Genomic DNA, 21,898 nt, shown 5'->3' with positions numbered 1-21,898 from the left:
AAACGTTACCATGACAGCAAACATCACGTGAAGTCCAGTCAGAGTGAGATGAGTTTCCAGTTGGAGCACTTATGTTTTTAATTGCTTTGAAATGATGTCAGACTCAGAAAAATGTACCTCGCATGTCCTTATTAAAGAAGGCCGAGTGGAAGACCATAAATTAGCTGAATTTAATTTAATTAGGAGGGCCGTCTGGATGCTTTTGGACATGTAGTGTATCAGCAGTTGAAACGGGTAAGTAAATGGTTGTGCCTCCTTCCTTATGTGTTTAAAAGTCAGAGTCTTAGTATTGTGTGTTGATAGCTCTGTGTGTGTGGATGGGCATCCTTTGTTTTTTTGTTGTTTTTTTTTTGTTTTTTTTAACAAAATGCAGCCAACTTTCTTTGATCTGCACTTTTAGTATAGCTATTTTCTTTTTCTTTTAAGTTTTTTGATTATTTCTGAAAGCTAAGACTACACTGTTTGCGTCTGTTTGCTTCCTCACATCTGCTGCTGTTAGGCTACTTGGAGATCTGGAAAAGTGGCTTCTTAAGAGTGTGTTTTTGGACTTTGCATGTGCTTTTTGGTTTGGAATTCCGCCTGTGGTACAAGTTGAGGCACATTTGTCTATGATTGAAACTTTTTGGGCCCGTTTGAAGCAGGCCGTTATACTTGCTGTAGGATGTAGGTATGCCGTTAAGGACAGCTGATGTACCTGTATTTAACATTGAAATTTAAAAGCACCAGGTTTTGTGCCATTCCACATGCAGTCCCTACTTCTCATCGCTGTTGTGCTGCTTGTAACTGTCCCTGTTGTTTCTTTCTAAAGCCAGATTGATAAGGGCCCCAGATACGATTTGTCAGGTGACGAGAGGTGAGTTAAATGTTATTGGTTTGTCAGTATGCCAGTCAGAATGTGTGGAACCAAAAGTAGGCAGTGTGTTGGGATAAAATATTAGGAAGTTAAGAAGGCACTGAACTGGTGCAACAGAATTTTTTGCACATCCGTGTTCTTGGACTTTAGCAGTTTGTCTGAGTTCAGGCTAAAATTTTCTATGAAATTGTACCTTCATGTGTTTCTTTACTGTAGATATTGTGTTTTAGCTTGCTAGCTTGCCATACCAGCTTAGATCTGAAGGTGTGTGCGTGCGTTGGTTCATAATTTTATTTATTTATTTTGTTTCCTTTTTTTAAATAAAGGGTTTTTGCTTTGCTTCCCTGGTTATTTCATGCCAGTAAGCATGCTCTTCAGTAATGTCTGACCTTCCCCCACCCTCTTCTCCCTATCTTTGCAGTACATTTAATCCAGCGGACTATGCTGAGCCAGCACAAACAGAGGAGAGCTATGCTGGGGGAAGCACTTGGAGTAACACGGGCAACCTGGAACCAGAAGATGGAGCCAGTGTGTATCCCTTCCAGTGTTTTCCGATGCCAAATATTTTTGTTCTGTTCAGCTCCCTCTGCTGTATACTCACTCAGCTCTTTAGTGCACCTCCTTGTTTCTACACTCATTGTCCATTTTATCTGCACCATTTATATGAAGAAGCACTTTGTAGATCTGCAATTATAGACTGTAGTCCATCTGTTTCTATGCGTATGTCATTGGCCCCCTTTTACCCTTTTCAGCGCTCATGAGCGCTACAGATTACGTATCATTTGGGTGGTGGATCATTCTAAACACTGCAGTGACACTGACGTGGTTGTGGTGTGTTAGTGTGTGCTGTGCTGGTACGAGTGGATCAGACACAGCAGTGCAGCTGGAGTTTTTAATTCTGTGTCCACTCATCGTTCACTCTGTTTGACACCTTGTTGCCTTGTTGCTCCACCTTGTACATGTCAAGTCAGAGATGGTGGCTCATCTGTTGTTACACAGGTAGTGTTGGTCATCCTCTAGTCCTTCATCAGTGATCAGAGGGCACTCTCCACATGACGCTGTTGGTTATTTTACTGGTTACTGGATATTTTTGGTTGTTGGGCTATTTTCAGTCCAACGTTGACCATGAGAAGTTTTAAACACTCCAGCGCTCCTGCATCTGATTCACTCATGCCATTGCAACACACACACCCCGCCACCACATTAGTGTCACGGTAGTGCTAGGAATGATTCAGCAACCATATAATAACTTTATCATGAAAAGTAGCATAAGTGAAGCCTCAGTGGGCTTAGAATTGAGCCTGTGTTATAAAGCTATTTTTTGACTTGCTTGCTAAGCTAATGTTTGCCTCTGGAGGGAAAGTATGTGAAGCTGTTGCATGCTAAGTATGCTGCTTGCTACTAGGACAGTTCTGCACCATATCTGAGAAATATTCATTAGATATGTGTGGACCATCAGCGACATCAATTTTAAATACAACATTCATTTATTTTAGTGTTCAGTTTAGTACACAAACATCTTACACATTGTCACCTACCTTAGTGCTCGTTTTTTAAATAGTACACGTATTGTAATCCTCTCATTAGCAGATTTTTGTATATTGAGCTGTGATGGCGTCAAGCTTGTTCGTGACGTACAAATCTAAGCTACTGTGTAGCGACCCACAGATGTACCCAAAAAAAAACAAACTTGGTGCACAAATGTGTTACTACAGCACACAGTTCATATTTCACTCACATCAGTCTATGTAGTCATAAGTCATTCAAGAGGAGTTGTCCTTGAGTGCAAGTGGTTTTTAAAACTAGGATTTTGTCCAGGCCTTGAAATTAGGGTCATTAAAGTCTGCCCCCACACCCCTTCTTCATCTGTGTGGACTTCTACTTAATGGACTTGCAGCTCCTTTGATCAACAGATTCTTGCACCATAACATGATTTGCATTAATTTGCTGACATTCAATCAGAAGTGTTTTCTGAGAAGCTCGATCATTACAGGCGTTAAAGATCTGATGGTTGTTAAGACACGTCATTACTCAGTGATTCAGCGCAAGCTTGTTTGATAAGTGACGATAGGTTTTATTGATCTAGTGTTATTAGTTGTGTTTTCTTTGTTTCTTTGTTCTTTGTTTGGGTCTCTAAAGAAAGTGCTTTCTTTACTTCTTTCTGTGCAGGGATTGAATTTACTGGAGGAGAAGGAACAAATTACCCCCAAAAGTTTGACTCTGCTCCTGGTAACTTGTATAAAACAGTCGAAAATTTTGACTGTTGCACTTCATTTATCAGCTTTCTTGGTACCCCAGTAATGTGGTATAACATTCTTCCTCTGTTTTGTTTTCAGGTGCTTGGAGAACTGGTCCAGAAGAATGGGGCACTGAAGACTGGAATGAGGATGTAAGTGTAAACATGCTCATTAAGAGTATTTTATCTTGAAATGTCAAAATATAATGACTTTTCTCTCTTTATGTGCCTGAAGTTGTCAGAGACCAAGATATTCACTGCCTCCAGTGTGGCTGCTATGCCCATGCCGCAAGAGAATGTTACCATAACTGCTGGACAGAGGTATGCAGTGAAAATTCCAGTTCTCGCACTGTAGTATGTGTAATCAACAATGTAGAGAAGTATGAGCTATAGTAGTTTCATGGCTGAGCAGCTGCAGTGGCATCAGCACTCACCTTTTGGCAAAAGATGAGTGTTCTAGCAAATCAAAACCAGATTTACTGTTGAGTCATACTGGTGCCACCTTGTTTGGTCACACAAGGTATGCACAACCATTCAGGCTTCACACCATTTAATTCTGCCCTGAAATAACTTTCATGACATCTAGATTAGAATCAATAATGGTTAAAATCAAGTCGCAAGCTGTTCTAGAAGAAGCATAGCACGTGAGTGTAACTTGGCTTAGTATGTAATTTAACATCTGAATCAGTTTTTTTATGTGTATCAAATAGTGTGGCTAACATGAATGTTACTAACTAGCATAATATTTTATGTATTGCTGCATGCATGCTTGAAACATTCTTCATTCTGGCTGGATGGGCCCTTTTTGCTTTCTAGGTTTGATAAAGAAAATTTGGAGATCCATATTAACTACATGGGCTAGGGAATAGTGAGACTTTTGCATACAATTTGATAGTTGGCCTCAAACATGGCTCAATATTTGCTACCTAAATTGCTGTCAGCCAAGCTGTGTAGCTAAGTTTAGCATGGTAGATGTTAAGAACAAGTTACCGACTAACAGGCTCCAGTAATTTTCAGAGTTAGGCTTCAATTTGAAGAGTATCTACTACATCAGGGGTCCTGAGCTGTGGTTGAAGAATGGTGTCCAGTGCAGTTTGGGGAGTTCTGTGTTCCCATACACCTAATTCAGCTCCTCTAATAATTACCAACGTTCATAGAGCAGAAAGTCATTAAACTGTGCTGGACTCTGGCTCATCAGAACCAGAGCTGGAGACCCCTTTTATTAAATAATTAAAAAAGAGGCATATAAAGTAATTTGTGATGCCTGCGAAACTTACAAGCTCCAAATATCAGCTAAACTGCTATAAGTAGTATTAAACTTGGTGTGAATGAGTGCATGTGTACAACTGTTACTTTGGTTCTAATGTAACCAATTCCATAGCCGTCAGCAGAAGGTCGTATTGTTTATGGTAACCAGATAAACATAGTTCTACATTAACTACTTCTTGTCCAGAAAGGTAGGTTAATGTGTGCTCATGATTACAAGACATTTAATTTCAAGTTTCATGACTTCATAAATACTGCATATTGCATAGAAGTCATCTATAACTGCCACTAATGACAAAATGTGATGAGTAGGAGAACTAAACACACAAACAGGAGGGGTAGATGTGATTTGGTACAGTGAGTGTAGAGATCCCATCACAAACAGTATTTTAACATGGCCTCGTCTGCTTAATCAGTAAGACAATGTTGATTTTGTGCATTTTACCAACTCTACCACAGAATTGATTTGGCAGTGTTGCTGGGCAAGACACCCCCCTCCTCTTCTTCTGAGACGGAGGCAACTCCACTGGAGACCCAACAGCCCCCATCGCTATCTCAGTCTCTGGTCTTCAGCAACTCCAAACAGCCTGTTCCGCTCTCCCAACCCACCTCCAACACCTCTTACAGCCAGCACAGTATGGTAAGGGAACACTGAAATTGATCGAAATAACTGTTAGCCTAACTGCAGTTGTGTGGTGGTACTGAAACATTTTTCAGAATTAATAAAAAATAACCAAAACTCCAATCCTGTTTGATTGTAGATTAGCAAAGTTGTTCAACACTGACCACCACCTTTTAAAATATATTTAATAATCAATTCTAAAATTATAATTAATCATTTTTGTTTCCTCAGGTGAGCATGCTCAGTAAGGGTTTTGGCGAGGTAGGAGACACTAAAGGCAACAGTGGCAGCTCCACCAGCGGTTCCCAGTTTCTGGAGCAATTCAAGACGGCTCAGGCTCTGGCTCAGCTGGCAGCACAGCACTCCCAGAGTGGTCCCCCCAACACAGGCCCGTCCACCTGGGACACCAGCCCCGCTACGCTGGGACAATATGGTAGGAGAACTAAGATTAAAGCTATGATCAGTTCTGTAATCTTTGCCTCATTCTCCTCCTCGGTGCTAATTAACTTGACAGCAATACTAAAATGATCTTGAACTGAGAAACAGATATAGGAGAGAGCTGTGAAATTGTTGGTGTAGATAAGAGCTTGGTGCCAAATATCACCCCTCTCAATTAGTAGAATGGAGTTGAAATGCAGAGAAAAGCTTGGAAATTCATCCATTCTCTTGTCTTCAGATTTGAAACCTCAGACAGAGACCCTGGTGCACAGTCCCTTCACCAAACGGCAGCCCTACCAACCCACCTCCACTGCTTCCTCTATGATGGATGCCTTCCTGCAAGATAAAGGCCCTCCTCCATCCACTGCCTCTTCCCTGTCATCTCAGTCCACCCCCTCTGCCTCACTAGCCCAGACTGTCTCTACCCCGCTCCCAAAGCCTTCAGGCCCTGCTCCAAGCCAGCAGATATCTCCAGGACCTGCTGAGCTGCAGGCCTCAAGTCCTCTGCCCCTACAACAGCATAAGCTCAAACAGCAAAAGAAGAGAACCTCTATTGCCACAAAGGTTAGTATTTTGTTTGGTTATGCATAAGCATTGCCTCTGCAATATTCATGAAACATGTCTCACTTGTTGTCTGATACTTTCAAAAATCTATTTGCTGTTATTTTTATTTATACTTTTGTTGGAACATTTGGCCCCAGATACCACAGTAACGCTTTTTGGAAAAAAAAAAATTTGGAAGCTAAACTCTCTAGTGATGGGGAACAGATTTCCCAGAAACCAGACCGCATCATGTATAGTAATTTCTTCTCTGTAAAATGACAGATTCCCGCTTTAGCAGTGGAGATGCCAGGTTCTGCAGATATCTCTGGACTCAACTTGCAGTTTGGAGCATTACAGTTTGGCTCAGAACCCGTGCTCCCCGAGTATGACGCCACAGCCGCGGTTCCCACCACTTTACCAGGAAACCCAGCTCAGAACAGTGTCTGTGCTAGCAGGTCTCATAATTTTACCTATATGTACAGGGTTGTACAAGCATATGTACGTTTTTTTTTATTGTTTTGTTTAAGTGATTATTTGAGATGTTCTATGTTTTTAGACATAATTTGCAAATTGTTCAGAATTGTAGCAGCATGTCTTAATGAAGCTTTTTGTCTTAGTGAGCAGACCCCAGCCCTGTCCACCCCCACTCAGATGGAGCTGTATGAGCAGAGAACGAGTCAGACACGACGCTACCCACCCTCTGTCTCATCCTCCCCACAGAAAGACATGCAGCCCAAGGTAAGATTATTCTATGTCAGTATGTTGATTCTTTATTCTAATAAAGAAATGGCTTATTCCTTCATTGACAGATTTTTTTTTTTAAGGTTTATCACTTATTGTGCCAATTTATTGATCTAGACCATTAGCTGTATTTGCTAGAAACTGTGTTACCACTTTATGGTTTTGTTTTTTTTTATGTACAGAATGGGTTCAATTCAATACAGACAACACAGTCTCTGGAAGGTAAACTTCTCTGTTGCACAATATGCCTTGCTTGTGTTTTATGACTGGCTCTTAATGAGAACTGATTTAACAGCTGATTTTTATGTATATTTGCATCTCTTCTTTGTTCAGCTGCAGCAGGCTCTGCAGTGTCCTCCAAATCAATGTCTGACCCTGTTGCACCTTCCACTGTATCGAATATGGCCTCGTTGGCAGACCCGTCTTCAGGTCCTGCATCCCTGCTGACCGCGTCCCATCAGACACCTCTTGCCGCTCTTGGACATGAGGACTCCTCCTCTAATTCAATTGCCCCTCCGCAACACAACAAGTAAGAGACTTGATTTACACAATATGGCCAAAAATATGCAAGCATCCTTCCTAATTCAGTTCATGTGTTTCAGCCACACCCATTGGTAACAGCAGTATGTCATACAGAGGAGTTTTGTGACTTTAAATGTGAAACAATCCTAGGATGACACTTTTGCCACAGTCAGTTGAACAAATTTCAGCAGACATACTTAGACTTATGGGAAGCCTACCCAGAAGACTGGAGGTTGTTATAGCAGCAAATGGGGAACAACTCCATATTAATGACCATGGTTTTGTGGGATTAGCTCATATAGGTGTGGTGTTCAGTTGTCCATTGGGTTTTGGCCATATAGTTTGAATTGTAAGCAAGAGAAAAGCAAACATTAACATCTTGTTCTCTACTATTCTCTCTCAGTTCTCTTCCTACACAACAGAACAGTTTGGCTACGTCCTCAGGCCGCACATCCAACACAGGTCTGCTGGTAAGGTTAATATATATTTTTCTTTATTTTTGTTGTTGCTTCCATTCCCCTGTGATGGCAATCAGTAAGACTGCTCTGAATATCTTTTTTTCTTCTTTTCTGCTTGTTTGATTCATTTTTTTTTTTCATCCCATACATTAATTCATACTTTTAAAATATGCTGTTTCTATTATCTTTAGCATCCAAACGTGGATGGAGACTCCAGCCTGCACTCATCTTCATTCTCCTCTGTGTCTGCGGTGGTCCCCTCTTCAGTCACCCCTTCCTCTGTCTCCTCCTCTTCCTCTGCTGCCCCAGTCTCTCACAGTGCGCCTGTTCCTCCCTCCTCTTCGTCAGTCAGTGCTGTCTCTGCCCAATCTAGTCTGGGGCCAGTCAGTAGTCTGGCTATGGGCCTCAACAGTGCTGGTGGAGTGACCTCCATCGTGCCCCCCACAGCTGTTGCAGCAGCCTCATCCTCAGTGGCCTCAGCCACTGCCGCACCTTCATCAGCCTCTTCATCACGCAGCACGGCCGCCTCAGGTAAATAACTTTGTAGGAGCATTTAATTGACCACAGGCATGTGAACAATGAAGTATGTGCTCTCCCACGTTTATTAGAGAGGGAGCAGATGCACACATTTGCACCCCTACTTTTCATTTAAGCTAAAGCTCTGCACGAGTGCCAATTTTTATAATTTTTTTTATTTCTTTTTTTTTTTTCAATGTTTTGCTGGTTTCCATCTGCGTTGGTCAGGACTGAAAATAACTGCTACGTGTGAGAGTCGTTTAGTTGGCTTTATTGGTTTGAATTCACCTTCCTTAAGGGCACTGTCTGCTGTGTAAATGCTCTGCCATTTCTGGAGTCTTCAAGAAAGCAGTTTCCATGTTCACTTGATTTCACAACTATTTACTGAGTTTATTCATTTGTTATTTTGCTGTTATATATATTTATATATCGCTGCTCTCAGAATAAATCTTTATCTCCAAAATGGTAGCTTTACAGTAGAATGAAAAACCACACTTTACTTTTAACGTAAGTAAATGGAACCAGACATTTTTCAGGCATTTTGTGCCATTTCTTTTGGTTTATTCATCAAAATTTACACACAATGGGAAGGACACCAGGTGTTTTCAAATTGTGAAACACCAAAAAGAGGAGATAAAAGGTTTTGTTTTGACAGCAGCGATATGCTAAATTATTGAGTGTTAACGTTTTTATTTTGGCTATTGATTATTTTAGTTGACTTCTCTACATGAATGTGTTGTGCCACCTGCACTGGGCGGGTTAAATCATTGTCTTCTTCGCATGACTGTAAAAAAACAGCTCGTCACCAAATTTTCTCAAAGGAATGCAGTCCTCTAATTTAAATGAGCATTTAACTAAAAGATTGTCTTAATCCATCTATATTTTGAGTAAATATGTTTAAATAATGGCTTATTTTCTTGAGATTATGCCTCAAAATAAAATCTCATTTACAGCATGACAACTTCATTGTTAAGAACAGTACATGTAGCACTGGTCTTCGTGACACCCCGATTTCATATACAAATGATTTTAGCAGACTAGAACTAAGTCAACACATCTTGGCATCAGATAATGATTCCCATCTTGTACTCAATATCAGGTGCCCTCGTAAATGACCACCATGCTTAATATTTGTTTGTGGGCTTTTTTTTTTTAGCTGCTCCGTAAAGGATAGACCCGGTGTCCTTTTGAGCCCGAAATTAAAAATAAATAAATAAATAAACAAGATGTAGTTAAATTAGGGGGCAGTCATGGGCTGGAGGTTAGGGAACCAGCCTCGTGACCGGAAGGTCGCCAGTTTGATCCTTAGAACCGACAGCACATGACTGAGGTGTCCTTGAGCAAGACACCTAACCCCCAACTGCTCCCCGGGCGCTGCGGATTGGGCTGCTCACCGCTCCAGGCAAGTGTGCTCACTGCCCCCTAGTGTGTGTGTGCTCACTAGTGTGTATGTGGTGTTTCACTTCACGGATGGGTTAAATGCGAAGGTGGAATTTCCCCGTTGTGGGACTAATAAGGGTCACTTGATCTTAATCTTAATTTAACCTGGGAGGGGGAAACAAAACACGTTTGTGTTGGGAGGCTCCAATATGCAGTGTCTGGTTTTCCTCAGCCCACCATATGGGAATGTTGCTAGACTAATTTTTGTTGTAGATGTTATGCTGCGCGTTTGGTGCACACTGCCATTTGTACTGCAGTGACATTTCCTCACATTCATGGAAAGAAGCATTCTAGCAATCGCCTTTGTTTCCTATAGGGAAAGCGCCTCCAAACCTGCCACCTGGAGTGCCTCCCCTGCTGCCTAATCCATACATCATGGCTCCTGGCTTGCTTCATGCGTATCCGGTGAGACGGCTCTTCCCATTATTTCAGATTTGGTTTCTGTATGTTACACTTTACAAGTGTTATACAAATTCTGTTTATCCAGGTTGTTTCATGTGACGTTGAACATGATTTGTCCTGATTGGGTAAAAACATGGCTGCAGCTAGTCTGGTTGCGGTCAGTTGCAGTATGGCACAATCTCCAAATCAGTTCATAACATGATGGGCAAACGCCTGTGATGTTCCTTGTTGTTCATCTTCTGTTTAAAACAATTGTCGACCCAAAAATCACAATTTTGCATGGTGTTCCTCAGCCAAACTGACACTTGGATGTTGGCAGTATGATTTATTGTTGTGATAAAGCGCACTGTAGAATATTTTCTGAGCGTGTGATATCAGTAATAATTAAACTTATTAGCTACTTTATTGCAAAGATTACTAAGGGTTACTAAGATTTAATAGAGCTTAATACTAATAGTAATAAAATGTCAATGTATATGTAGTTTTTGGAATTCTTAATTAAAATTTTTTTTTTTCTTTCCATAAGGCACTACTGCTGTTGGTCTGTTCCACTTCAGAATACAATGTTGGGATAAATTTTCTGTAGTGTGAGGATTTCTTCTAGTATAGTCATGTTATTTCAGTAGGAGGGGGTCCTTTCCAATTTGCAGAACAGCAGAGGGTGATGTAATAAAGTATTGAGAAGGGATTTGTTTGTTAGCCGTGGCTTGGAGAGACGGATGCACTTCTGTAACATCTCTCAGACCACCTCCTGAAGTAGGTTGAGTGACTATATTTAAAAAACGGGTAAAAAAAAAATAAAAAGCCTGGATATTCCAGATGCAGGAAATGACCCGGTCCAAATGAGGGCACAGAAGCTGTTACTTTTCCAAACATAGACCAACTAAATTTGATAAACTGCTTTCACTTTTTGGATAATTAAGTATTCTCTTTGTCTTAGCCCCAAGTTTACGGCTACGATGATCTGCAGATGCTCCAAACCAGAATACCACTGGTAAGAGTAACCCAGTGCTAAGAACTATTTAATGTTTCTTGTGAGTATTACTGCTGGTTGACTGTTCTTGAAGCAGCTACTCATTAAGTTTTTATCTGTGTGTAGGATTACTACAGCATCCCATTTGCAACCCCAACAACAGCACTGACTGGCAGGGAAGGCGGTTTGACCAGCAATCCTTATTCTGGTAAGAGACTAGCTACTTTTGCTATGTTTTAATACGAAACAAAAATGTTTAATATAATCATCAGAGTGGTCTAATGAAAATTGAAATAATCACTGTTCTCAAAAGAAATCTTTGTATCTCCAAAATAGTATCTGTACAGGAGAAGGAAAAAAAACTACTTTTAATGTAAATCAATTAAACCAGACTATTTACCAGGTAGTTTTGGGCAGTTTCTTTTAGTCCTTGTTTCATGAAGTTTGTACACAATGTAAAGGACAACACGTGTTTTCACATGGTCAAAAACTAAAAAATGACACATGCAGATACGTTTTCTGACCGCAGTGGGGCAGACAGTGTAGTGGTTATGGATCCCATGGATATGGCACTGGGAAGATTGATAGTGTTACGCTAGACTTGCGTGGTATCAAGGACAATTGGAAGTTTTTATGAGTGTGTGTAAATGAGCATGATATTGGGCCAACACCCAATACAAGTATTGCTATTGATGTCTCCATAAAAATATATATATATATATATATATATATATATATATATACACACACATATTTTTGCAGGTCTGTATTGTGGACATTGTATGTGATCAGGAGTTTTTTTCCAATGTTTTTTTCCTCCCCTGACTGTTCATGCATTTTGTAGTATTTTTTTACTTTGAACTATGTAGTGTATATTGTACGTTTTACAACTGTTATTTTTTTAAATTTAGATTTATTTAGAGGACTTAAACTAAGTGTAATGCAGTGAAAAGCTCATGCTGCACACCAGTTGACCCTGTCTTGCATTTCTATGGAAGCTCAGGGGGTCAGTGTGTGCCAGAGCAATTGAGCAGCTGTTCATGAATACCCATCAGACCTGCAACCCAGTGGCTGACTGGATCTGACAGTGCTGCTACATGCAACTTTAATGACTCAATGTGTTTCTTTTGGTTGAAATCCTCCTGGCTTTTTATGCATTTCTTTTGCTCTTCATCCCCTCTTTTCTGTCGTCTCTTCTCTTAGCTGGTGACCTGACTAAGTTTGGCCGCGGGGATACTTCTTCTCCAGCCCCGGCTACCACACTGGCTCAGCCTCAGCAGAGCCAGAGCCAGACACACCACACCACCCAACAGCCCTTCCTCAACCCTGCACTGCCCCCTGGCTACAGCTACACCAGCTTGCCCTACTACACTGGTGTGCCCGGTCTGCCCAACACCTTCCAGTATGGCCCTGCAATGTTCCCGGTGAGAGCTGCTTGACCTATCCACATATTGTCACTGTTTTGGGGTTAAAAAAATTGTCAGTGAAACATTTATTTTAAATTCAGTCTGAATCACTATGTATTTAAGGCGGCTTCTGCGTCTTCTTAGAAATGTGGTAAAAGTGTATTAATGTGATGTTAAGATCATCATCTCTAAATGGGTTTTAACTGTGACTATTCTGTTAAATGTAATCTTTTCATTACGTACTTGTCTTAATGTTACATCTTAATCAAGGAATAAGTGAGTAAAATTTATCTAAATGAACAGATTTGGTAATGCATGTTCATATTTCATTTGCAAATCTGCTCCTACATGTTTTGTAATTGTATGTCCTGTAAAACAAGGTAAACCACTGTATTTGAAAGTGTGAAAATAAATTGGATGATGGGAGTATTTAATAGGAAGTAAAATGTGCTAAAGGTGTCAGCTTTTAATGTTGATGAAAGTTCATATAACTTCAGTGGAGTGACTTAAAGGCGTTTGTGTGATTAGTATGATGGTTCAAGGAGAGCTTACAAATGTTTACAAGCTACTGATGAATAATGTGCAAATGAGAGAAGTATAATGGAGTTCTACCACCCTGCAGAGTTAACCCCAGTTTAACACAACTAATGTTATGCTGTACGTGAATTCTCCAGGGTGGTAGATATCAAGGAGTGGGGGGGGATAATAGTGCTACACTTTTGCCTATTTCACCTTTAACATCAGATTATTGGTGACTGCTTTTTATCGACCTGTTTTGATGTTGAATTTTTTTCAAATCAGTTATCAAAATCTTAGTGATATTGTGTTTTGCTCATTAATTTAGGGTATTGAATCAGACTGTAGTGAGGGGTGGAATTACTTGAAGTGAGTTGTAGTGATGAGGCTTTCTCATGCTGGCTTTGTTTCTTAGGTTGCTCCTACCTCCTCAAAACAACATGGTGTGAACGTTGGTGTCAATGCTTCAGCCACGCCCTTCCAACAGGCTAGTGGTTACGGATCCCATGGATACGGCACTGGTAAGATTGTTGCTAACGTTCATTTGTGTTATACATGTGCCTGGACACACGTTCAGAATCCATTGATGACCTTGACAACTGGTAACGTACTGTGATAAAGTAGGGGGTGTGTCTCAAATCTCAAAGCTATCCTTAACACGTTTTATTACTTTAAATTATCCAGATTAGCCACATTCATTGTTCTGTTGCGCTGTTCTCTTAGATGTAATTGGTCTAAAGCAGGCCAAAGGCAGGGAGAACACACACACACACGAGCGCTCCAGTTCAAATCCACATCACTTGGTGCCCAAACTAGAAATCTAATAATTGATTGCCTAGTTAGGTTGTGGCTGTTTCTGTCTCACCTCAGATCTTGTTGAATGGCAACTTCTTTAAATGTTATTTGAGCAGGTGTGCCTTTTGCACTTGTGTTGTATGTTTTTCAACTTACGAGACATTTTTCAGGAGCTTAAGTCAGCTGAGGTGAGCCTTCTTCAAGTGGATGGTGGCCAGTCAGTAGTGTTAAGTTATAGCTGCCTCTTTTTGTGAAGTCTGTTGCAGTGATGTTAGGGCTGGTGAGGTCAGGGGTGGACTTGGTTTCAGGTGGTGGGGTCTATACATGCTTATCCACGCTCTGCCTGCTTTTGCCCATCCAGTCCTCTTCAACATGTGTTCGTTTCTCACTCTTTCCTCATTCATGTCTTCACTTATTTAAATGAAAAATACTCTTAGGTTTGCTTCAGACCTCATGTTACCGTTTACTTCCTTCCTGATTGGTATTTTTTTCCCTTTAATTGTTTTTATTTGGACCAAGTTTCCTTTTTTTTTTTTTTTTTTTTTTTTTTTCCTTTTACTTTTAATGTAAATAAAAATATTTTTAGCTGTAAGGGTCCAGAATGGCATTTGTTTTCCCAAAAAATTAAATGTTAAGAAGGTCTTCAGTGAAGTATCCAAATCTGGCACTTATCTGAATAAGTGTTTTATTGCTGATCGTTCTCATCACTTTCATGGTCAGCACAGATGCTTTCAAACAGTTTGAGCAGTAGCAGATTAACAGTGAAGCGCACACAGTCCATTGCATTTTGTATGGTCTTTAACGTAAATACTTTTTAGTCTTATGGAAATCACATACATTGAGCAACTCTGTATCAGTAAACATTTTCATCTCTTTGAAAGTTGTTACTGCGAACACTTTGCTGTTGTGTGTGGTTTGTTTTGTGGGGTTTTTTTTTTTTTTGGTCAAACGACACACTTCAGACTGGTGTTTTCCATTGTTTTTGCAGTCAGTTCTACTTTTAGATGCCTTTTGGGAAACCATGAAATATTTTTTATAACTGTTAATTTGTAATGTTTTAAATTTTAAGTAGTCCTAGTTTTTTTTTTTTTTTTTTTTTTTCTCCCCCAACATGATTACATCGTCAGCATTATGTTAATTAATAAGCATAAATAAAACAGCAAATTTGTATTAAAATCTAATTAATTTAAATAAAATTATATTTTATAAAAGAACAGTTTCTTTCAGTGTGTCCTGAATTTCAGCTTCGGTAGAGAATGATCTACTACTAGTATTTTTCCGTTCTTTTGCTCACCTTGTCCCTTTACTTCAGTCCAATCTCTCTTTATATCTTTTTACCTTTTTTATTTCTGTCTTTCAGCACTCACTGACTGTAACCCACTGGTCATAACACATACACACTTTGCTTGCTGCTTTACTGCTCGTCCTCTTCCACTCCTCCACCTCCCTCAACCCGCCCCCCCCCCCCCCCCCCCCCCCCTCCCTTCCTTCCTTCTGGCCCTGCCTGGTGTGTGTCTAACGCTGTGGGGCTGTGGCTGTGTGTCTGACCGTTTGCAGGCTATGAGGATTTGAGCCAGGCTTCGGCAGGGAGTGGGGATTTCTGTAAGGGTGGCTACGGCACCGCTGTGGCTGCCGCCGCTGCTGCCGCCGCCGCCGCTGCTTCTGCACAAAACAAGCCCGCCAGCTCAGTCACCGCACCGGGAGTTGGTGAGTGTAGCATCACGCCAGACCCCTCCTTTTTTTTAAAACCCCTCCTCGTGTGTTGGTTGTAGCCTACCCCCCTTTTCCCCCCATTCTCCTTCTCCCAGTCACTGCCACTAACCTCACTGAGGAAGCTTGATAAAGCCATGGCATGCCACCCCAGCACTACTGCTAGTCCTGGACTTTTAGCAAGAAGTGGTCCCTTAACAAGACACAAACCTGCTGATGTGAAAAATATAAAAGTTTGGAACACACTTTCTACAGAACACACTTCTGCACAGTTTAATGCACGTTTATTTATTAAATATAACATATTTGCGGGGGGGGTGAAGAAGCAAAATATGGCCCTTTTGGCATGTTTTTATGCGCTACCTTTATCCAATTAAACTTGACAATAAATTTTGCAGGAAAATTGGAGAAAAATGCTTGAAGTTTGTAGAGGGTGTGACTTATTTTTTATCAACAAAACTTTTTTAACAGAGGGTGTTTTTTTTTTTTTTGTGTACTACTGTTTTTTTTTTTTTTTTTCTATTTTGGATATTGGTTTGAAGGTGTGGCCTATAAAGGAGCTTTGGGTGTTTTAATTAGGAAAGAAGTAAGCTTTAGAATTACTGTAAATGCTTCTTCAGAATCAAATCACAAGTCTGGATTGTAGCTATACTGCCATTAGCTTTGTCTTCAATGAAATAGTGACCTCAGATACAGATCTATGGTTTTCATAAGCAGGAAAACAGGTGAACTACATTCCTTTAAAAAATAATAAAAATGCAGTTTTCAGATATGCTGACAGTGGGTTCAGGCAGTATACATTTGAATCACTACTTGTGCGAGTGTTGTGGTGTTTTGTTAACTGGTAGGCTTGTTAAGTACACTTGCGTATTGTTTTTTTTTTTTGTTTGTTTGTTTTTTTCCCCCCCCAAACCAAACACAATAAAATGAGGGTCCTCAGCTACGTAGTTTAATTCGAACTTTGGAACTGGCTGGTCTATGTTCTGTTCTGAACAGTTTTGCTTCACTTTCACAGTGTGTTCCACTGTAACGATCGAGATTGACGTTATGTGTTGAGTGATGACAAGTGTGGGTGTGTTGATGGAAAACACAAAAATAAACTGAAAATGCTAGCGTATAGCTTTATCCCTCTCCTTGGTAACAGAGCTGAGTGATGCATTGGAATTGGGTGTAAGAGGAGTTAAAAACCTAGCGATCACTGAACAGCTATGGAATTGAAGAGAGCAATATACTGAGAACAAAGGCAGTAACTTCTTTCTTGTTTTGTCTTGGTGGTTATTTAACTAAAGGGAAGATTGTAACTTGGGTATTTGAAACTTATTTCCCTCCCTCAGTGAATGATTCAATGGCCCTCTCTCTGGGCAATAGAAATCAAGAGTGTTTACATGTTACTTGTGACTTTTTGGTCATAGCAGTGTTCCTGTGCTGTGTTCTTGATGGAATTTTTTTTTTTCGCTATGCAGCCAGAGCCTGGTGTTTGCAGTTGTGCAGTTAACCACCCCATAATTGTGCAGCTTTTAAATAACTGTTTGATAAGGTTTTCATCTATGTATAAATACTGCATTCTCTCACCAGGACAGTTTGTTTCCATTATTCCTGTTTTTATTTATTTATTTATTGTTTTTTGTTTGTACTCTACAAATAACACTGTTACTCTTGCTTTGTTTGTGTTGGCTTTCCCTCAGGAGTCTCAGTGACCTCCAGCAATACAGGAGTTCCTGACATTTCAGGGTCTGTTTACACAAAGACACAGGTCAGTGTTCTTGGTGCATTAATCACTGAATTGGTAGCAGGTTTGTTCAATGTCAAATGTTCTGAACCGCTGTTTTCTTCCCTTTTTCTTCTTTTGCTTCTCTTTTATCGCTTCACCTTTTTTGTTTCTAGTCATTTGATAAACAGGCTTTCCACACGGGAACACCTGGTGCCTCCTTCAGTCTACCCTCAGCACTTGGAAGCGGTGGTCCCATCAACCCTCCGGCTGCAGCTGGCTATGCCCCGGCCCCCTTCATGCACATTTTGACTCCTCATCAGCAGCCACATTCCCAGATGCTGCACCACCACCTGCAGCAGGATGGACAGGTGAGAACCAGCTATGGCAAATTATAGAAACATTGAAATTATTGAAACAGTGACAGTTTAAGGCATTTCTGACATTAATCCAATTATAAAGACCCTAAATGAAGAATGTGAATAGACGTTGGTAACGAAGCTCAGTGACCTTGCAGACAGTCATAAAACATATTCATGAATTCAGTATACACATACATGAAACCTAGTGTCAGCTAGAAGGACATTGCGAATTACAGCACAAATTCACATGGCATAGTTCAGACACAGTGCCCGCTCTGTTGATTTACCAAGTGAAATTTCATTAATGGAAAATAACACTTCTTTCTTTCCCCTTGCACAGTTTAAGGGAATCCGTTACTTAAATCCCACATAAGGCTCTAATAAATGTAAGCATCCACAGTGTCGTCTTTAACCCTTTTGAACTTGACTCCAAAAGTAGGGGGTTGAGCATATCTTTATATTGTAACTTGGTGATAGGATAAACTATTATCAAGTTATCTGTTATGTCACATAATTAAATTGTACATTGGCTAGAGCACCAGCAGTGCGTAAGTGTAACTATATGCTCTGAACACTTTCAGTAATACCAGTTAACACACAACTGGTGTTGAGGCAAAACCATGTACATGCATACATGAAAAACCAATGAAATTTCATAAAACGGTAGGTGAGCAGTACAGAGTTGTAGTGTAGATCAGGCTTCGATTTTCAGAGGGACATAATATAGTATACCATTTACATGCAACCTAATAATCTGTTAATAATCCAACTAATAGAATAGAATATGTTCATGTACACAGTCTGATTTGAGGCCATTTAGAATACAGTTTCTATCAGATTAAAGAAGGTGGGTAATCCTGTAATTAACCCGTTAAATAGAACAATAATATCCATGTAAACCCCTGTATCTGATTACATTTCCAATCGGAACATGTAAGCATGTTCTGCACGTGTGCGTCACGTCATAGCAAGAGTTTATAACGTTCAACATGAAACTGGTCTGCAGAGAAGGACTAGGTTTATATGTGACCAGCTGTGTGGCCGGCTTATGTGTCTCAGAACATGACGGTTTCCTCTCGCCCTTCTTTAATAAGAACATGTGAACTACGTTTTCCTGAGTCTGACATTTTAAAGCAATCAAAAACAAGAAGGCCAACTGGAAACTCATTCACTCAGACTGGACCTCATGTGATGGTAACTTTTACTATAAGTGGTTCTCCACGCATGCGTGTCATTTTGGGTCAGATTACTTGTAGCGCGCATGTAAACAAAGATTTTCATCAAATTGTTGTAGTGTGCGCGTATAACCACCCCAGTCTTAGTCTGTAATCGGAATGCATTCAGTTGGATTGGCAAAAATCTTTGCATGTAGAGTTCAGCTTCTCTAGTTTAATATGGAACTTGGTGTGTTGATGTTTCATATCAAATACATGAAGTTATTTACATACAACATATGTTTGATTTTAAAAGGTTGAAGTCAACCTGAGCTCGAAATGGACCATTTTTCATCTTGTTAGTTCATGTCCCTGGTCATGAACTATCATGCCACAAGTCATTTATAAGACAAAATTCTTGTTTTCTCATAGTCTTCCATTAATGGAAGATTTGTCCGCCTCTAAAATGTCTCTGGAGTTTTAAGTCACTGCACCAAATGGGCGAGGAAAAATGAACCAATACTGTGTCTCACCCCCTCCAACCATCCTTTCCTTTCATCGGTTGCTATGATTTGATTCCCGTTGACTTTAATGCGTTGTCTTTGTTTCTTCTTTTCAGAGTGGTTCTGGACAGCGCAGTCAGAATGCTTCCATTCAACAGAAGTCCCAGATCAACAAGTCTGCATATAACAGCTATAACTGGGGAGGCAATTAACATGCTCTTCTCCAATTGGGTGTGCAAAAGGCTAAAATTAGGGGACCCTTTTCTTCCTCCCTAAAAATCTCCTCGCACCCTTCTCCCACCACACCTCTGTCCTCTTCCAGTCCAGTTGCCCTTTAGTACCACCCTGCACATGAGGTGGTGCTGTACAAAGAGGTAGCACAGTGGGGGAGGTGGCCAGGGGAGGTGTCTTGAAGAGGAAGGGGTTTTGGAGGGTATGTGGTTCTAGTAACTTAGGCCTTCAAGAGCCAAGTATTGAGTGTTTTGGAGTTTGTATTGTGTTTAAAAGAAAAAATACCCCAACCCTTTCTCTCCGTCTGTCATATGTAACATAGAGCTGTTTTCTAATGTTTTTTTTTTTTTATGTTTTGTTGGCTAGGGGCGAGCGGGATGTTGGGTGGAAGAGAAGGTGGGGTTGAGTCCCACGGTCTCTTTCTTTCTCTGCCTTCCCTCTTCTTTACCTGCACCCTGATTGGTCTTTCAGTTGTCAAGCCCGTATACACCACCTCTGTGGTTTTTCTGTGTGGGTTTTTTTTTTTTTTTTTTTTCTCCCTTCCCTTTTCTTCCTTTCCCTGTTGACTTTTTACCAAATTTTATTTTTAAGGGGAGGGGGAAGGAATCGTTCTAGATTGGCTAAAGCAGTTGTGGAGTTTATTTTTTACCAAATATAAATATAGATATATGAAAACATGTATATGAGGGCACAAAGATGGACATGTTCCAGGTGTGTGGGAGTCTTTTTTTTTTTTTTTTTTTTTTTTTCTTCCTTCTTCCCCCCACCCTTTCTTCTTCCTTTCCATCCATTGCGTACATGTGAGTCGGTCATAAATGTGGGCAGTAATGTGCATGTTGGACTCAAACGGTCCCTTTAATGAGCCCTTAATTAATGTACAGGTTCGGCGAATGAAGGGGACACTGGTCATGCATACTCAAGCTGCTTTCTTAAGCATCCTAGTGTGATTATTTTCCTCTTGTTTCTCTGAAAGCGTTCAGTTTCTTTGGAGATGAATCTATTTTGGGGTGGGAAGGATGACCTGGCATGCCTGCTAGACCTCGGAAGTGCCGCTGTTGAAGTTGCTGTGAACTGGGGAGGTCGGTGTGTGTTCAGGTCACCCCTTTGATGTGGGCGAGTGTGTATTCTCGCACTTATTTTTTTTTTTTTTTTTGGTTTGTTTTGTTTTTTGTCCTCCCTTTTTGTGACATATGTTGCAGTCTAATGCTCCCTGTCCTTTCAAAAAAAGGCATCGTTTCCCCAAATATTATTTTATTAATATTATGATTATTAGGAAAGTACTGATGGACAGAATTGTACTATGGGTTTGCTTTTTTGTCAGTGACTTTTCTTTTTGTACTGTGCATTTTAAAAAAAATTAAATGGATAAACTTGTCTTGTACATACACACACACACACACACACACACACACACACACACACACACACACACACATACACACACATATGTGTCTGTGTGTGTATATATATATATAAAAACACAAGTACTGTAGCCCATGTTTGTTCCATGGCTTTTTTTTTCCTGCCCCTCTCAAGTCCTTACACACAGACTTAACGTTTTTGTTTCATGTTTTTTTTTTTGTTTGTTTGTTTTTTTTTATTTTGTAAAAATATATATATATATAAATATTAAGTAAATAAACAGAGAAAAAGACATTTTCATCATTTTGGATGTGAATGTCTTTTTTAAGAAAACCTTATTTCTCGATGTCCCGTGCTTTCTCGAGTCTTCTGTCGCTGTTAGTGAGTCAGTGAGCGCTGTGGAGTGGAGTTGGGCGCTGTGGCTGATCTGTGAGTACAGCGTGGCTGCTGTCAGTACTGAAAGGTTACGGACAGCTTGTATTACAGGAAGAGCGGAGTTGTTTCACTCCGTGCGCTGCGGTATGTGATGCGCCGAATGAACCTGTTCTCATAGGTTCTCCTCTTCTGGGGGGTGTTTCTGCTCTTATCAGGCCTCTTGAAGCGTGATGCGTGTAGTCGGCGTCTACGAGCATGTTGGGTTTTGTCGTGTCGCGTCGCCCGTCGTTTGTGGAACCTTTCTGACCTGATGAACGGGGTGGCTTGTAATATTAATCTCAGTACTGAGCTGATTCAATAACCACTATAAACCGTCTGAAACACTGCGCATGCTCGGGCCTGCCACTTGATGGGTAGAACATTGGTAGAACCATATAGAGTTTTTTTTTTTTTTTTTAACTACAAGAAACTCCCATTTGGGAACTACATGCAGTACAGAAGTCAGTAGCTGACCAGCAGAAGTATTCGGTATGTTGAGGTTTAGTACCTTTGCTGTACGAAGGCCTTGAAATATCGTCTACCGGCCTGAAATAGGTGTGAAATTAGGCTTAGACTTCAGCACTGCGGCTTTCTGGGGTCGAAGCATTGCTGGAAGACGCGGTGTATTTGTGAAACAAAAACCATGTCAGAAATATCCAGCAACCCACTAAAACTAAAATAAGGCCGCAGTGTCCGTCCGAGTTGTTTTGGAGTGGGGACAGCTGTG

The 21,898-nt window shown here is 40.5% G+C and overlaps 1 protein-coding gene across 8 annotated transcripts in view; it reads left to right on the top strand.

Moving 5' to 3' along the window:
* The window catches only part of ubap2l (ubiquitin associated protein 2-like), a 39,870-nt gene extending 18,775 nt beyond the window's left edge, over positions 1-21,095 (top strand). For 2 of the 8 annotated variants that reach the window (XM_037539145.1, XM_037539143.1), the window contains exons 8-30: positions 809-853; positions 1,275-1,381; positions 3,023-3,082; positions 3,190-3,242; positions 3,325-3,410; positions 4,815-4,995; positions 5,209-5,410; positions 5,654-5,979; positions 6,241-6,413; positions 6,576-6,696; positions 6,882-6,921; positions 7,033-7,228; positions 7,625-7,691; positions 7,871-8,210; positions 9,952-10,040; positions 10,978-11,031; positions 11,137-11,218; positions 12,214-12,434; positions 13,348-13,453; positions 15,285-15,434; positions 17,111-17,190; positions 17,322-17,516; positions 19,281-21,095. In XM_037539145.1, the coding sequence (XP_037395042.1) occupies positions 809-853; positions 1,275-1,381; positions 3,023-3,082; positions 3,190-3,242; positions 3,325-3,410; positions 4,815-4,995; positions 5,209-5,410; positions 5,654-5,979; positions 6,241-6,413; positions 6,576-6,696; positions 6,882-6,921; positions 7,033-7,228; positions 7,625-7,691; positions 7,871-8,210; positions 9,952-10,040; positions 10,978-11,031; positions 11,137-11,218; positions 12,214-12,434; positions 13,348-13,453; positions 15,285-15,434; positions 17,111-17,190; positions 17,322-17,516; positions 19,281-19,376 (3,070 nt within the window). In that variant the 3' untranslated portion in view covers positions 19,377-21,095. The remainder of the gene's footprint in view (positions 1-808; positions 854-1,274; positions 1,382-3,022; positions 3,083-3,189; positions 3,243-3,324; positions 3,411-4,814; positions 4,996-5,208; positions 5,411-5,653; positions 5,980-6,240; positions 6,414-6,575; positions 6,697-6,881; positions 6,922-7,032; positions 7,229-7,624; positions 7,692-7,870; positions 8,211-9,951; positions 10,041-10,977; positions 11,032-11,136; positions 11,219-12,213; positions 12,435-13,347; positions 13,454-15,284; positions 15,435-17,110; positions 17,191-17,321; positions 17,517-19,280) is intronic. The other 6 variants (XM_037539146.1, XM_037539154.1, XM_037539148.1 and 3 more) reach the window with 6 other exon arrangements.
* The last annotated feature ends 803 nt before the right edge of the window (positions 21,096-21,898 follow it).

Source organism: Pygocentrus nattereri, chromosome 1, assembly GCF_015220715.1.
Source record: "Pygocentrus nattereri isolate fPygNat1 chromosome 1, fPygNat1.pri, whole genome shotgun sequence".
Taxonomy (NCBI): domain Eukaryota; kingdom Metazoa; phylum Chordata; class Actinopteri; order Characiformes; family Serrasalmidae; genus Pygocentrus; species Pygocentrus nattereri.
This window is presented reverse-complemented; position numbering and strand designations above follow the sequence as displayed.